Below are 16,759 nucleotides of genomic sequence, written 5' to 3'. Positions count from 1 at the left end.
TACAAAAAATAATATAACATTTGTAAAACAACAAAATAGAATAATTAAAAACAACAATAAAACAATTAAAAAAATAATAATAAAAACTTAACACTGTACCTAATATTTTTGAAAATAATTATGTCCTATAATAAAAAAAAAATAAAAAATTTTAATACGTAAAAATTCATTACCAACAAAATGACAAACCCAAATGTTATTAAAAAAACACTTCAAAATCCGGATAAAGATTGCATTTTAAAAATTTATATATGGATAAGGTTAGAGAGTTTTTTTCTTAATGAAATTAAAATATATAATTTTTTAATTATTTTGATTTTATAAAAAGAAAAAAAAAGAGAAGAGAAAAAAAACTAATATCACTCAAAACAGTGTAAATGGCGGTTTTATTGTACAGTTTTTTCTTTTTAAATCTTTTTCTTTTAAATATATTTATATATAAATTCAATTACAAAAAGTTACAAACAAAAAAAATTGAAAAACATATTATAATATCTTAATCTTCATACGACTATTTTTCTCTCAAAAACAATGCCTTCACAGAACACAAGTTAGTCTTTTTCATCTAATTTATTCAACTTCATTAAATCCTACATATATTTTTTAATATTGTTTTAATGAACTTTTGATTATTTTTGTAATTAACAGATCAACATGTCTTCTCAAATAAGAATAATAATAATATAAATGATTTTGAGTTACAATGGATAGAAAATATTCCAAAATGTCCTATATATCATCCAACAATGGAGGAATTTGATGATCCATTTCACTATCTCCAAACCATTTCATCTCATGCTTCAAAATATGGTATGTTCTAATAATTCTCATCTTCTTTTTCGATGTCATTTTCTAACCGATTTGTTTTGAAGTTTTTTAGGAATTTGTAAGATTGTTTCTCCCATAAAACCTTGTGTTGAAGCCAATGTTGTACTCTCAAAAGAGATTAAAGGGTTCAAATTCGAAACAAATGTTCAACCTCTTCGAATTAAGGATTCTAAGGACAAGTTCGCCTTTTTTAAGAGAGGAAGGTAATTTTGTATGTTGACATTATTTTTTGTGATGAATTAAGTGATGATTATTTGATCAAGTTTCTTTTTTTATTTTCAGAAAATATACTTATAGAGAATTCGAAACTATGGCTAACAAAGTGTTTGTTAAGAGGCGATTTCAGTCTTCTAATTCTCTTCTTACAGAAAAGAATTTTTGGCATGAAATGTTAATTGGAAAAAAGGGTTGTTTTGTTGAGTATGGAATCAATATTGATGGAAGTGCTTTTTCATCTAATCCTAATGATAATCTTGGAAGAAGCAAATGGAATTTAAAGGTTTATTATAACACTTTTTTATAACACAGATGTTCTTTTAAAAGTGTTATAAAAAGTCTATTTTCATTGATTTATATTTCTTTGTTAATATTCACAGAATCTTTCCAAGCTTCCAAATTCTACACTTCGTTTATTGGACAGAGTTATTCCGGTAAAAAAAAAAAAAAGAATAAAAAATAAATAAAAACCCTTATTTTTATTCATTTTATTATTATAATTATAATTATCATTACTATTTTCACATTCTTATACACTTTATTTTTTTTCTTTTCTTAAATAGGGAATAACAGATCCTATGCTATACATTGGCATGTTATATAGTATGTTTGCATGGCATGTTGAAGATCATCATTTATACAGGTACAAAAATATTTTTCATTTTCCAATATTTCCCTCAAAATTCATAATATTATTATGAAATAACTATAATACCCTTGTGATAACATTTTTCTTTTCATTGTAGCATTAATTATCATCACTCTGGTGCACCAAAAACTTGGTATGGAGTGCCTTGTGATTTCGCCTCTCGATTCGAAAAAATCGTCCTCAATCACATCTACAATGGCGAAGAAAAAGAAGAAATTGGTGTTTCGAAACTTCTTGCAGAGAAAACAACAATGTTTCCCCCAAATATTTTGCTTCAAAACAATGTACCTATTTACAAAGCTATACAAAGGCCAGGGGAATTTGTAATAACATTTCCCAAAGCATACCACTCTGGTTTTAGCCATGGTAACAAAATTCTTTTCATAACACCTTTTTTTTACCCTAAATTTTATTCACATGTCTTTTGACTATTTTTATGGTGAAAAAAAATTAGGTTTTAATTGTGGCGAGGCGGTGAATTTCGCGATTGGCGATTGGTTTTCTTTCGGGGAAGAAGCTAGGCAAAGTTATGCATTACTAAGAGTTTTGCCTATTATTCCTTATGAGGAACTCTTGTGTAAAGAAGCAATGCTTTTACACAATTTTTCTTCGAAAAATGAACAAAACTCGGGTTCTTACTTCTCTACTAAGCTCTCTTTCGTTCGCCTTTTTAGAACCCTCGAGCAAAATTTGTGGCGTTTGAGTAAGGTTTTGCGAAGATCTTTGAGCAGTATTCGATTCAGTGATCAACAAGGCACTGTATTATGTAGCATTTGCAATCGAGATTGTTACTTGGCTTACTTGATTTGCAATTCATGCCTTTCTTATTGCATTTGCCTTAGCCACGGTAAAAGGATAAACCTACTAAGATTATTTTTTTCGGTACATATTTTGATTTTTTAATTAAATCTAATTTTCTATTTTTGAGATTTGAAGTTTGGGATGATGCAACTAATTGGATTGATTGTTCTTGTGGGAGTAAATGTAATGCTCTCTTTTTGAGAGATGGCATGTCTACATATGAGAATATTGCTCGAAAATTCGAGCAACAGGATGGAATGTCGTTGGAGATTCGACTCGAAACAAAGAATTATCATGAGTTTAGTGAGTTTAGGAAGGTATTAAGTTTGTTAATACCATAATAATTTTGTCATGAGATTAATTTTTTTAATTTTTTTTAATGATCTGAAATTTGACACAGGACTATTCTGACTACTTCAAATTGGAAGGAAAATCAAAATTCAAGATTGATGTGGAAAATAGTAAAGAGAAAACCAGAAGAATGGGAGGGAGGGCTCTTAAATTATTTCAAATAAATGAATAAAAATAAATTTTATTATTGATATCTGTTATTTTTTTGACTTTATTTTTCCAAGAATAATGGAAGTGAATTCTTTAGTTAGTTTTAAATGAAAACCAGAATTATAATTTCAGATAACATTTTGTTTGTACCCTCTTTTTATAGATTTTCACTATTAAGCTAAAATTGGTATTTGTGTATGAATATCTCAACTAGTTTATATATCTATAAATAATTATAAGAAGCTATTGAAATTTAGAGTCGGTGCTCGACTAAGACGGACTAAGCCCGAGCTTAGGGCCCCTTAACAAAAATAATAGAAGAATATATAGAGAAAATTACATTCTATACCCTTTTTATATTGTTCTCTTTTATTTGTACCTTCTTTTTTAAAATCTATCATTTTTACCTCTTTCTTTAAACATTGTATCAATTTTGCCCCTGTCACTTTAAGATACTCTCCATGTGATTCTCTTATGTAAGGGTATTTTGGGTACAATACATATAAAAAGAGGTATGTTTCAAATAAATATAAAATTAGAGGTAAATTTGATTAATTAATGAATAAAAGAGGCATTTTTCAACTTACCCCGAATATATATCATTTTTAATGATTTTTAAAAGGGTAATTTTTAGTTATATACGTAATTATCAAAAATATTTTACATATAACGATAAAAAAATAAAACATCCTACATATGTATATGCTTTCCGAAAATTCGAAAAAAACTCATAGCCAACCGAAAAAAATGGCAGCCCAGAATTTTCAGGCAACCACCGTTTGCCCAAAACGGTGCGCATCACACTCTTACCGAGCAATATATATTCATCACATAACAAAAAAAAAAAAAAAAGAAAGAAAAAAAGCTTCAATCAACCAAATCCAAACTCTATCGTCGAAGCTTCGAAATCATAACTCGATCGCCGAAGCTCTCCAATCATGTCTGTGGAACCTAGCAACTAAATCCACCATTAAAGCTACTCAAAAGCTTCAATTCTCTGAAGTCAAACAAATTTAAACAATCTCAAACTAGAATTTTTTACTATTCGAATCTCCACCATTGAAGCTCTTCTAACAACTCAGTCGAAGCTACTGGACTGCCATTAAAATTCGTCGAAGCTCTCCACCATTAAAGCTACACAAAAACTTCAATTCTCTGAAATTAAACATTTAAAAAGAAATTAACAAGTAAACTGTATTCTGAAATAATGAACTTAAAAATAAAAAGTAATGCATCAGTATTACTTTCATAATATTAAAAACAATAAAACAGTTTCTTTATTTTAATATAAAGCTAGATAAAAACGAATGATGAAATCAAAATAAAAAAAAAATAAAAACAATTAATTGCAACAAATAGGAAACCATCATTATGTTGATGAATATTCTATCAAAATAGAATCTCTTTTGTTTATTTCTTTATTAAATTAAATCTAACATAGTTTCTATGGTGGTCAAGAAAAAGAGCATTAAGGCACAAAACTCAGAAAATAACATATATATAAGTGCTTAATCGAATCAAAAACACCTAATCATAGATATATCCCCAAGCAAATATTCACCCATAACATCATTAAAAAGAAACTAACAAGTAAATTTTATTCTGAAATAGTTAACATAAAAATAAAAAGTAATACAACAGTATTACATTGATCAAGCACAAACCTAAAAAAAATCTACTTAATAAAAAACAAATACAACAGAAACTAATTAGTATACCAACCAAAACTATAGCCAAAAATACTACTAAATCATAAACTGTTAATACAACAGAAACTAATTAGTATACCAACCAAAACTATAGCCAAAAATATTACTAAATCATAAACTGTTAATAACATATACATTAAAAATAAAAAATACACTAGAATAAAATAAAAAAGATATGTTAATGTCATGTCATTAAAAGACAAAGTAAAAAAATAAATAAATAAATAAATAAAAAGAAAAATAATATAAATGAGGTAGATGAATGTTTAGATAATAAAAAAAAAGCTAATTTATACATACAAAATGAAAAAAAAAAGAAGAAGAAGAAGAGAAGCGTACCTAAGTATATACCTACCAAAAAAAATTGTAAAACTAAAGGTATATTTAACACTTAAAATCATTAACGTTAGTTGTAATATATTTTTCAAATTTTCGTTTCTAGATGTAATTTTCTCTTTTTAAAAATATCCCTTATTCTTTCACAAGGCCCAATATATTTTTTCCCATAGCCCAAAACTCAGGACCAATGCTATCCTTCTTCTAGATTGATTTTGTGTAAATAATATACAATATCACTAATGTAATATTATTTCAATAGTATAATAAATTAAGAGAAAATAAAAGACAAAGACTTTTTTTTGGGTTAAAAAAAAAAGACAAATAATTATTACTATTATAGAAAATATCAGAAGTTATAAGAATCTTGACCAAATCATAAAAAGGTTAAAAAAAAAATTAATATCTCTGGTCATGAAGTAGAGATATTAAATATTTAGATAACACCTACTACTCATTGATACTATGACTTGTATTTATTATGTATATTTATATTTATTTTCCAAAAATAACATAAATAGTGATTCAATGTTTGTGTATATTTAACTTCTCTTCTTCAAATCAATTACTTTTGGTTTGGGCCCAATATAGAAGATGTCTCCAAGTATTAACATATAATTTAATATGTGGCTAACAAAGAGTCCTCAATTACATGATTATTGAAATGAAGATTATTAAGATATTATAATTGTTAACCTAACTAATGTTGAATTTATAATGAATATTAGGATATTTGTTTATGAAAATTGCTAAGGGCACCTTAAGGTGCTAATAGGTCTGGTCCTGAGTATAGGTGAGTTAGGTATGTACTTAGAGCCCACCTATTTAAGAGTCGAAAAAAAAATATTTTAAAAATATATATTTTTCACTGATTTTAAAAAATATTACATTTTTTATAGATAACGGTCTAGTATTTTTATTATGACCTATTAAATTTTAAGGCCGGTCCTAAGTACTAAGCACCACAAAATGTGTCAAATTGCTATTGCTGAAATTTAATATCAGATTTCATGTCTTTTAATTTTCATAGTGTAACAATTTACTTTAAACAAAATATAAGACAATATAATAAATATATGAAAAGATTTGTAAGACACCGATATTTTGATAGACCACTTATATATTGTCATCTAAAAAAATTTGTATTCAATTTTTTTTCATAATCGTGACGTTGTCTTCTATTTAGAAATTTTTGAATAATATACTATGCAGAATATAATATTTAAATAGTTATTTACCATATTTAAGTCACATTTATAAAAAATATTTAAATTTTATTATCGATATTGTAAAATATATAGAAGTTTTTAAAAATTTACAAAAAAAATATAGAGTATTTTTTTAATATTAAATAAATAAGAGATCTACCGAGGCAAGTATGGTACCATTTACTTACTCCAAAAATACACTATTCAATTATATAATGAATAAAAGAAAGAACTTTTTTCCATGACTAGATCAATATAATGTAATCCTCTTAAATAATTATATTATTATTTTATAATAATTTTCCCATTCTAGACAGTTCTTTACAATGATCACAATTCACAAGTCCAAATAGGATTATAAAATTATAATTTATCTAATTGTCTCAACTGCAATTATGAGTATAAAAAAAAAAAATTATTATTATTTTGTAGGTTATATATAATAGTAAAATATAGAAACTAAAATTAATAATGAAAATGTGAAATAGAATTAAGATGGTAAAAGACAAAGACCACACACTAACCAAGATAAGAGATAGAGAAAAAAGTCCCACTTGGTAGGAGGAAAAGGGTGTCCACCATGTCGGGGATTATAGTTAATGTTTGTTTCTGAAAATGGCTAAAAGATAGTGTTGGTGCTTAACATACTTTTTCAGTGTTATATTATTAGTATAAATAAATATCGGGACATCAAATAATTTAATAAAAATAATTTTTTTTAAGGTGCTAACTATAAAAAGTATTGAGTATTATTGGTGTCTAATAATAATACTCATTCTCAAAGAGAAATGTTAAAAGGTATCAGTGGTACCTAGCACACTTATACATGTCAATATTGCTATTGATCCAACTAATTATCAGGTCCATATAGTTTAATGTAATAATTTTTAAAGAATATCGCTAGCCAATTGCAATGCGATACATCTAGAAGGTGCTAGACACTACTAGTACCCAATATCAATGCTCATTCTCAAATTATATGAGACTCAATACTTAATTACACCAATAGTGATATCACACCAAGGAGAATGTTAGATACTAATGTCTTTTAGTATTTCTCTAATGAATTAAGGGCTCGTTTGGTACGTTACATTATGTCGTATTGTATTGTATTGTATTGTATTATATTGAATTGAATTATATATTATATATTTAGGTACTCATAACATATATAGTTTTACATAAAAATATTGTATGAAATACAATTCAATATAATACTATACAATACAATGCAATGTAATACGGCGTACCAAATGAACCCTAAATGTATATATGAGGAGTATTATTGTCAACCTCCTATTATAACCTATTAGTCAATCTCTATGCCTAAAATCACATGTTGAAATATTTTTTTTCATAGCGGTATTCGTTATAGTTACAACATCCTCCTTGTAATTTTTTGAGAAATTCTAAATAACTTACAGTGTCGAAAATATATTTGAAGCTCTTTGAACACACATGGTAAGCTAGAATATCATAAATCCTGTTTTCTATAATATAAGCTATTTGAAATTTTTTAAAAATTTACTAGATAATATTGTAACTATAACGAATATCATTATAAAAAATATATCTTAACATATAATTTCAGGTTTGAAAATTAACTAAAGATTATAATTAACACTGATAGTCCTAATTACTACAAGTTCAATTTGATGATTCTTAACAGATAAATTCTATGTTATGAACTAGAAATTAAAAACAATGAACACAGAATTTACAAGCTTCCTCTGCATTGGAAACGCATTCCAACCGAGTAGTGCTTGGGTTCCCTTGAACCGGGTACAGTAACTTTCACTAAACAATCAATTCAATTACAATAACCAGTTCTGATTCTTCAAATCAAACAATGTAATCTAAATTGACTTTTATACAAAGTTACCTAATGCTTGAACAACCTCAAGCTTTGAGATCTAAACACATTTAGATCTCAAACACAAGAAACACACAGCTGAACTACCTTCAGCAAAGAATCTGAACTCCCTTCAGATCAAGCAGATTTGAACTTCATCTTCAACCTCAGGAAGATCTCTCGAGCTTCAATCTGCACATACAAGAAACAAAAACAGAAATATGTTGCCCTAGCAGAGCAAGAATCAAGAAGAAGATTCTAACAGAAGAGAGTTAGTTAGTACAACGGTTCTGATCGAATTTATATACTAAAGATAATAAACCAGACTAACTAACCAACCAGCAAAGTACAGCTGGCACAACCTAACAAACTTGCAGAAAGCTGACATGGCACTAAAATGATATTAGTGAAAACAGATGCAACTAACTACAGAACAGATGTTAGAGACAACAAATACTGAACAAAAGCAATATCTAATTTGCCACACAAAACATGACACTTACAATCTCCCCCTTGGCAAATTATGATCAACGACAAACCACATTGAAATCATCAACAGTTTAGACAGACCGCAATACTAAAACACAGCCAGTATCCACAATATTAACACAAACCCCAAAAAAAAAATTGTGTACAAAGTTTATATCAAAAGGTAAGTACAAAGTTTATATCAAAAGGTAAAATAACTCCCCCTCGATGATCATAATCAATCACTGCTGGAATAAGAGACCAGAGGAGCACCAAGAATCCTTGAGTCACCACCATCAGGAGCAGAGAACGGAGCCACAGTGGAAATCTCCCCCTGAACAGCTGCCACATTTGAGGGCTCCCCCTGGACTACAGCAGTGTGTGAAGACTCCCCCTGAATACCAGTCCCAATATCCTCGCCTTGTTGAAACCAGGAATCAATCTCTTTGTCAAGACCAACTGAGGAAGAAATACCCTGAGCACCTTGAACATCAGCAGATAAAGGGGCGGGAGTGGCTGCAGACATCTGTGGTTGACTTTGTCCAGCAGATGGATCTATGGCTGCAGGAGATGGAGAGAGACCAGGAGCAGTCTGATGCTGGTCAGATTCATCTGCAGAAGAGCTAGACACAATCCCCTGAGAATGAACAGGTGGAGAAGCTTCTGATTCCTTGAGGACATTGGCCATAGCAGTGAGAACATCAATGACCGATTTTTCAAAGCGACGTTGCCTGAGTTGATCACGAGCATAGGAAGTGGCCAGATCAGTAACTGTGGTGATCAACTGAGAATGCCAAGTAGTGGAAGCAGCCCCATCTCGTGAGGAGGAAGGAACAGTTGTTGCAGTAGGTAAATCTTCCATTAGAGAAGCCCCAACAGCAGAAACATCCATGACTGATAGTGGAAGTGGTTTGCTATGCACAGGATTAAAGGATTTACCAATGGATGGAACCGGAAGAAGTTTGTCTTGCTCATAAACAACTGGAGAGCCTCTTTTAACCACTCTGTTGATCAAGCTGGGATAAGGCAGGGTATGTTTGATACTCTTGGCAGAGGCAGAACTCATAATTCGATCATACATGAGTGTTGGAAGATCAATGCTGACCCCAGTACCTAAGGCATACAGAAATCGAGCTGTATTGTAGTTGATCGTGGAAATATGGGAATTGGCCCACCAGTTGGACATAGCTATTTTATGGAGGATCCTGTAAAACTCGGAGAGAACCGTGACAGGTAACTCCTTCCCATTCCAAACAAAATTAGGATTGCCAGTAATCTCAGCTCCTACAACCTTAAACTCTGGTTTATACTCATCATTAAATGTGGGATGGGTGATGGTTTTGATTTTCAGGACACAACTAATGGTGGAGGGAGCAAACCGAAACCTATTACCTCTAATATAAGCAAGATAAAGGAACTGACTCTTCCTATTTAGAATGCTTTCATCAAGGTTGGCATAAAACTCTCTCACCAGATTCTCATTTGGGGGTTGGAGATGAGTAACAGACAATGACCACCCACGAGACTCAATTAACTCCTTAATCCTAGGAAAATGCTTGAGCTTAACACGGTATTCAGGCCACAATGGGCGACGACATACATTCTCTTGAAATCTAAGCAGTTTATCATTAGAGTAAAATGGTGCATTGGACAGGTTTTGCTCAGACACACTAGGTTCAGGAATTTTGAATTTTTTAGGCACTGACGAAGGAGTAGCACCAGAGGAAACATGTTTCCTTTTTGGGTGAGACTTTGGCAGAGGGGGCGGAGACGAGTCAGACTCAGTGGGAGGGAGGGGTGAAGTGGTGGATGAGGGTGGAGCCTTAGTCGAGGCAAATGGAATGGACATTGACCTAGTAAACCTTCTAGGAAGACTTACAGAGGAAGAAGGCTTACCTGGGATTGGTGTGCATGGAGGCGATTCTGACCTAGTGGGGGACGAGTGGGGTTCCACCGGTGGTGAGAGAGACGACGAGCCATTGCCAGTTAACGCAGACGTTTTCACGAGACGCCCAGCCTTTTTGCCCATTGTTGCATAGCCAAGACACCCGAGAAACAGTAAAACCCACAGAGAAGTTGAACTGAGCTTAAGAAGATGAATAGTTTGAGTTGACAAGTTTGGTGAAAGCAAATGATGGTAAAAACAGATATTTATTACCATTTATGGAAAAATACCAAAATGCCCTGGTCGTTATATAGAATGAAGCCCAAGCCCATTAACAATAGAAAAAAAACAACAGCCCAAACTCGAGATAGGCAATACGTACCAAAAAAAAACGACTGGAAGAAAAATTTTGAAAATTACCACATGTGAAAACAGACACTCAATTTTGAAAAAGAAAAAAAAAATTAGCTCTTCAGAAACAAACACCAATGCTTTGAAAGACAATCTGTAGAAGGACACCTACACAGGACAACAACACTTAAAGCACAGGTAAGTTAGTCAATAAGATTTGAGAGCAACAAGGATCAATATCATATGCATGAGAGGATAACAATTGACATATGAGCAAGGATGAAACACCCAACTACCATTTGTGTGTGTAGTGACCTCATGTGAAGCACCAGGAAGTTGATCAAGGCACTTCACTCATCTCAACCAAGACACTCAAAAGAGAAGATAGATGACTTTCCTCAGTTTTTTTGTTTTTTTTTTGTGTTTTTTTTTTGAAATTTCTTTCCCTTTTTCTAATAGTTGATAGACAGACACTCTCTGGGTTTTGCCAACCAGTTGAGGCTTTCACTCTTTCAGGGAGATGTAGCCGTCATCCTTTAAATTTTTCTCTGAGAGTGACTCGAAAAGGAGCAAACTTTCATAGGCACTCAAAGGTACAAGGATAGCTCTTCCCATTTCATCCAAGAAAGGTAGCCTTTGCAACTGGGGTAGTGAATGATTCTTCCCTAAACACAGCCAATTAATAATCCAAACACCATGTGAACTCCCTAGACTTAGAATATTGACCAACTTACCATAGCTAGAGGCAGTTGACTCATGTAAGATGCAACTTCCACAAGATCAGATAGTGCAAACTCCAATGGAGTTGCGAAGATGAGCAAAGGTGTGAGCATCCAGAGCCTTGGTGAATAAATCAGCAAGTTGAGCACCTGTAGACACATGAGTAATAGTCAACAATTTGGATTCAACCATATGTCGAATGAAATGATAACGTATGTCTATATGTTTAGTGCGTGAGTGCTGAACTGGGTTTTTGGACATGTTAATGGCACTTGTACTGTCACAATATAGGACCAATGAGTTCTGTGGAAACCCATAATCAGTAACCATTTTATTAAGCCAGATCAGTTGAGTACAACAGCTTCCAGCTGCGATATACTCAGCTTCTGCAGTGGAGAGGGAAATTGAGTTTTGTTTTTTGCTTAACCAGGACACAAGGTTATTTCCCAAGTAAAAACACCCTCCCGACGTACTTTTCCTATCATCTAAGCTCCCAGCCCAATCGGAGTCACTGTATCCAACAATGGACATGTTGGTATCTCTGGAGTACCACAAGCCAAACTCTGAAGTTCCTGATAGGTATTTAAAGATACGCTTAACAGCAGACAGATGAGACTGTTTGGGATTAGCTTGATAACGAGCACACAAGCCTACACTAAAGCAAATATCAGGTCTATTGGCTGTCAAATATAGAAGACTACCTATCATTCCTCTATATAGAGTGGGATCAACAGACTCACCAGACTCGTCTCTGCTAAGTTTGGTAGTAGTACTTAAAGGGGTAGGGGCATGTTTAGTGTGATCTAAGCCAAACTTCTCAAGCATTTTTCTAACATATTTGGATTGTGAGATAAAAATACCTTGATCAGTTTGCTTAATTTGTAAACCTAGAAAGAAACTCAGATCCCCTATAAGACTCATTTCAAATTCACTAGTCATGAGATCAACAAATTTGACAACTTCCTTTTCACAAGTAGACCCGAAAATGATGTCATCAACATAAATTTGAGCTACAAAAATACCTGGTTGCAAGAGCTTAATAAAAAGAGTGTTATCAACAGTACCTCTGGCAAACCCATTTGCAAGAAGGAAGGAAGTTAACCTGTCATACCATGCTCTAGGAGCTTGTTTAAGCCCATATAGAGCTTTCTTGAGGTTATAGACATGCTCTGGGAACTTCGGGTCCTCAAATCCTTTGGGCTGTTTCACATAGACCTCCTCCTGTAGGACTCCATTGAGAAAGGCACTTTTGACATCCATTTGGTGAAGTTTGAATTTCAGAAAACATGCCACAGCTAACAGTAACCGAATAGACTCAAGTCTAGTCACGGGGGCAAAAGTTTCTTCAAAATCGACCCCTTCCACTTGATTGTAGCCTTGAGCAACTAACCTGGCCTTATTTCCAACCACTGTCCCGAACTCATCAGATTTGTTCTTAAAGAGCCATTTGATTCCTATAATGTTTACTCCATCAGGTTTAGGAACTAGGATCCACACTCGGTTTCTTTTGAACTGCCCCATTTCATCCTGCATTGCATTGTTCCAGAATTCATCCAGAAGAGCCTCAGTTACATTTTGAGGTTCTACCAGAGACACATAGCAAGCAAATGCAATAACATTTAACACCTTGCGACGAGTGACCATAGTTGCATTCGGGTCCCCAATGACAATTGTGGGAGGATGAGCTTTTTGAATCCAAGATGGTGGACCTTTCTTATATAATCGAGAGCGAGGTGAGGACACTGCATCCTTGCTGATGGGCGGAGGTGCTGAGATAGCTTCATCTCCCATAGAATCACCAGATGAGGTACCTGTTGGAATTTATTTTACCAGGATCTTAGATCTACTCACAAGTATGTTTATTAACATCCTAAATATGAACTTTCTAAAACGATAAAATAAACACATATAAAGTTTAAGAAACCTTACATTGGGTGCAGCGGAATAATATGACTCCTTCCGTTCAGATATCTAGCCCTTGATTCCTTTCTGTAGCAGAGCATTATCAATATCTGAACCTGGATCTCTTTCTCTGAATCCTTGATGCTGAATCTCCTTTGCTGATGATCTTTCTTCACGATCTTCCTCACTATGATTGAGGTATTGCTTGATGTGTGTGGGCACTACTCTAATCACTAAGAGAGGTTCGAAATATTGAGGAAGAAAAGAGAGAGAGAGTGGCGGCTAGAGAAGAGAGTGGAGGCTCAGGTTTTTCTGATTCAGAAAAGTGTGTGATTTTCCTGAAGCCTTCACTATCTATTTATAGCATTCCACTAGGGTTTGATTTGAATTATATGGCATTAAAATAATGAAAAAATCAGTTTAAATTTCCTACAAAAGTGGCTGGCCCTACACTTAGTGGATTGGGCCTTGCTTTTTGTAATTTTGCAATTTTAACACCTTTTGTATCTGATTTTCTCAAAAATGCCAATTTCCTAATTCAACCATTTAAATTCCAATTCTAACTATTTAATAACTATAAATAATTATTAAATAATATTGTCATTTATCATATTTATTAATTGAACCATACAAAGTATCATAATTAACAAATATGCCCCTATAAACTCTTTCTTTACAATTTCGCCCTTACTTAGTGAAAAATTCACAAATAGACATAGTCTAATTTGAGAATTATAATTGATTAATCAAAACCAATTACATGAGTCTTACAAGCAATATTATCTCAACTAGTGGGGGGACCATGGGTCTATATAACCGAGCTTCCAATAAGTAGATCAAGAATTTAACACTAAAATTCACTAACTTATTAATTCTTCGTTGAATCCACGCATAGAACTTAGAATTGCACTCTCAGTATATAGAATGCTCTATATGTTCCACCATATAGACACATCATTAGTTATCCATTGTTATAATCCTAATGTGATCAATGATCCTCTATATGAATGATCTACACTGTAAAGGGATTAAATTACCGTTACACCCTACAATGTATTTATTCCTTAAAACACTTGACCCCGTATAAATGATATTTCAGCTTATGTGAAATGAGTACTCCACCATTTATGTTCGTTTGGTCAAGCTCGAAGGAGATCATCCTTTGCTTACTATTCGCCAGATAGAAGCTATAGATTCCATGTTTATGCTAGCGCTCCCACTCAATTGCACTACCGTGTTCCCAAAATGTACGTATCACCCTGACCTAAAAGTAGGCTTAACTAACAAATCAAAGAACACGAATAGCCTTTCAAGATTGAGCCTAATCATATCAGGATTAAGATCATTTGATCTAGGATCAACTAGGCGATATTGACTTGAATAGATTCTACGGTAAGTTTAATAAATCTAAGTCAAAGTTCAATATCGGTCCCTTCCGATGCATACTCCATGCATCCAACCTGAGCTTTACTTTAACCAATGCTCTGGAAAGAACATAGCACTTCTCCAAATGCAAGTAAACTCTTGTTGTAGATTATCATATCAGTAAAACCCTGTGTCTGATAAATCTAGGAAAATTTATTCACATAGTCATGTTTACTTTCCAATGTGTTGACGGCACAATAAACAGGATCAAGTATGTGAAAAGGGTTTCAGATGAATTTATACATTATGTACATATAATCATGAAATAAATCATGTGAACCATGCAACATTAAATGTTATTTCGATCTATATTAATAAGTAAATCGATTATATTGAAATGAGTTTTATTTAGGGCATAAAACCCAACAAACTCCCACTTGCACTAATATAAAACAAAAAGTGCGTTTCAAATAATCTCAACACCTTGATATACAAATCAAGTGTAGTAGTAGTAAACTCCTCGTAATAGGATCTGAAAGGTTGAATTAACCACAACCTTTTCTCCACCATTACTCTTCCTTAATCACAAAATCATTGATAATGTGAAATTCCTCTCTATATGTCTACTCTCTTAGGATATTGGATTCTATACCTTTGGCAACTACTTTTGGTTAATCAGGAAATTAACACTAGTAGTTTAAGGCAATTTGGAATGGTGCCAAAGATGTATAGAACTTTCCTTAGACTGAATAAGTACCTTTCCTGCAGCTTTAACATTCAGTCTCTCTCTGGTAGACCTAGAGACTTCAGATAGGTTTTTAAACTTCTCCAAAATCACTATTCCACCCCCAGAGTAACCACCATCTTATCAGAAAGATTTTCTAGCACTAAGGCAAATTTCGAAATCTGATATGGTGTAGTCTAAGAGTTTTTAAACACACTCTTATAGACTAACATATAGTTCCTCTTCTTTATCTTAAGATTTACTTGATTGTCTTCCAATGTTCTTCTCCCTGGATTAATCGATACCTACTCATTACTCCCACTCAACAAGCAGGTGTCTGGTCTAAGGCATACAAAAGCATATCTAAGACCTCTCACTGTTGATGTAAGAAATTCTTTCATGGCTTTATCTTTTCTGGAATAGTTAAGACTTTTCCTTAGATAAATAAAATCTATGCCTAAGAAGTTGTGAAGCTTCTATAGATTGCCATTAGAAAGAAAATGCTTCAAAGATCTTACTTAAGTTGCTTGCATTAGAGTAAGTAATTACCAGGTATACCACAAGCCATAGGTTTAGATAAACTCAAACCTATAATACTAGGAACAGGAAGTTTTGTTAAGTCCATTGAATGGACTTATAAACGAAAATTTCCTTTTATGTCCTTGTAATAGAAAACTTTAGGTTATTCCATGTGAATGGATTAAACCATAGTTCTATTGGCTTTTCTTCTTAGTTTCTTATCTTGACAATCCATTACTTGTTTAAACTCACAATAGATTTTAATCACTAGTATCTCCCAAGTCATAAGAAGGTGAGTTCCTAGAAACTCTCCCACTACGACAAGGTACCGTGAATTATGTCGAAGAAAACTAAATGGTATTAACCTCTTTGGTTGTGACAAGACAACAGAGGTAGTGGGATCATCATATGTTATATAAGATGATAGAACACTTTTGGAATCAAGAATTAAATATCTCCTTTATTTGCTACTTATTTTTCAGACTTAGTCATTTTCTTAGAAAAGTAGTATTTGTTTGAACAAACACTTTCTTATCTATTGACAATGGGATGGTCCACCCCTAATCACTTAGAATAGCTAACAAACCATGGTTAACAGTTCTAGCTTTTCTTAAGATTTTGATTAGGTCATCCATGAATCTAGTAATGATTTACATTAAGTATACAACCATTACATCATTCTGAAATTGTATTACCATAGAAGGAATTAGGCAACGACTAGTAAC

The 16,759-nt window shown here is 32.5% G+C and overlaps 1 protein-coding gene across 2 annotated transcripts; it reads left to right on the top strand.

Moving 5' to 3' along the window:
• Positions 1-564: 564 nt before the first annotated feature.
• Positions 565-3,131, top strand: LOC115718295 (lysine-specific demethylase JMJ13-like). 2 transcript variants are annotated; one of them, XM_061106602.1, is made up of 8 exons: positions 565-810; positions 881-1,327; positions 1,425-1,478; positions 1,608-1,687; positions 1,791-2,059; positions 2,148-2,540; positions 2,630-2,811; positions 2,895-3,131. In XM_061106602.1, the coding sequence occupies exons 2-8, from the start codon at positions 1,139-1,141 to the stop codon at positions 3,015-3,017; spliced, it is 1,290 nt and encodes a 429-aa protein (XP_060962585.1). In that variant the 5' UTR covers positions 565-810; positions 881-1,138; the 3' UTR covers positions 3,018-3,131. The 2 variants fall into 2 exon arrangements, with proteins under 2 accessions (XP_060962585.1, XP_060962584.1); XM_061106601.1 differs by having other exon boundaries at positions 565-1,327.
• The last annotated feature ends 13,628 nt before the right edge of the window (positions 3,132-16,759 follow it).

Source organism: Cannabis sativa, chromosome X (assembly GCF_029168945.1).
Source record: "Cannabis sativa cultivar Pink pepper isolate KNU-18-1 chromosome X, ASM2916894v1, whole genome shotgun sequence".
NCBI lineage: Eukaryota > Viridiplantae > Streptophyta > Magnoliopsida > Rosales > Cannabaceae > Cannabis > Cannabis sativa.
Note: the sequence above shows the minus strand (reverse complement) of the source record. Positions and strands in the feature narration are given on the sequence as shown.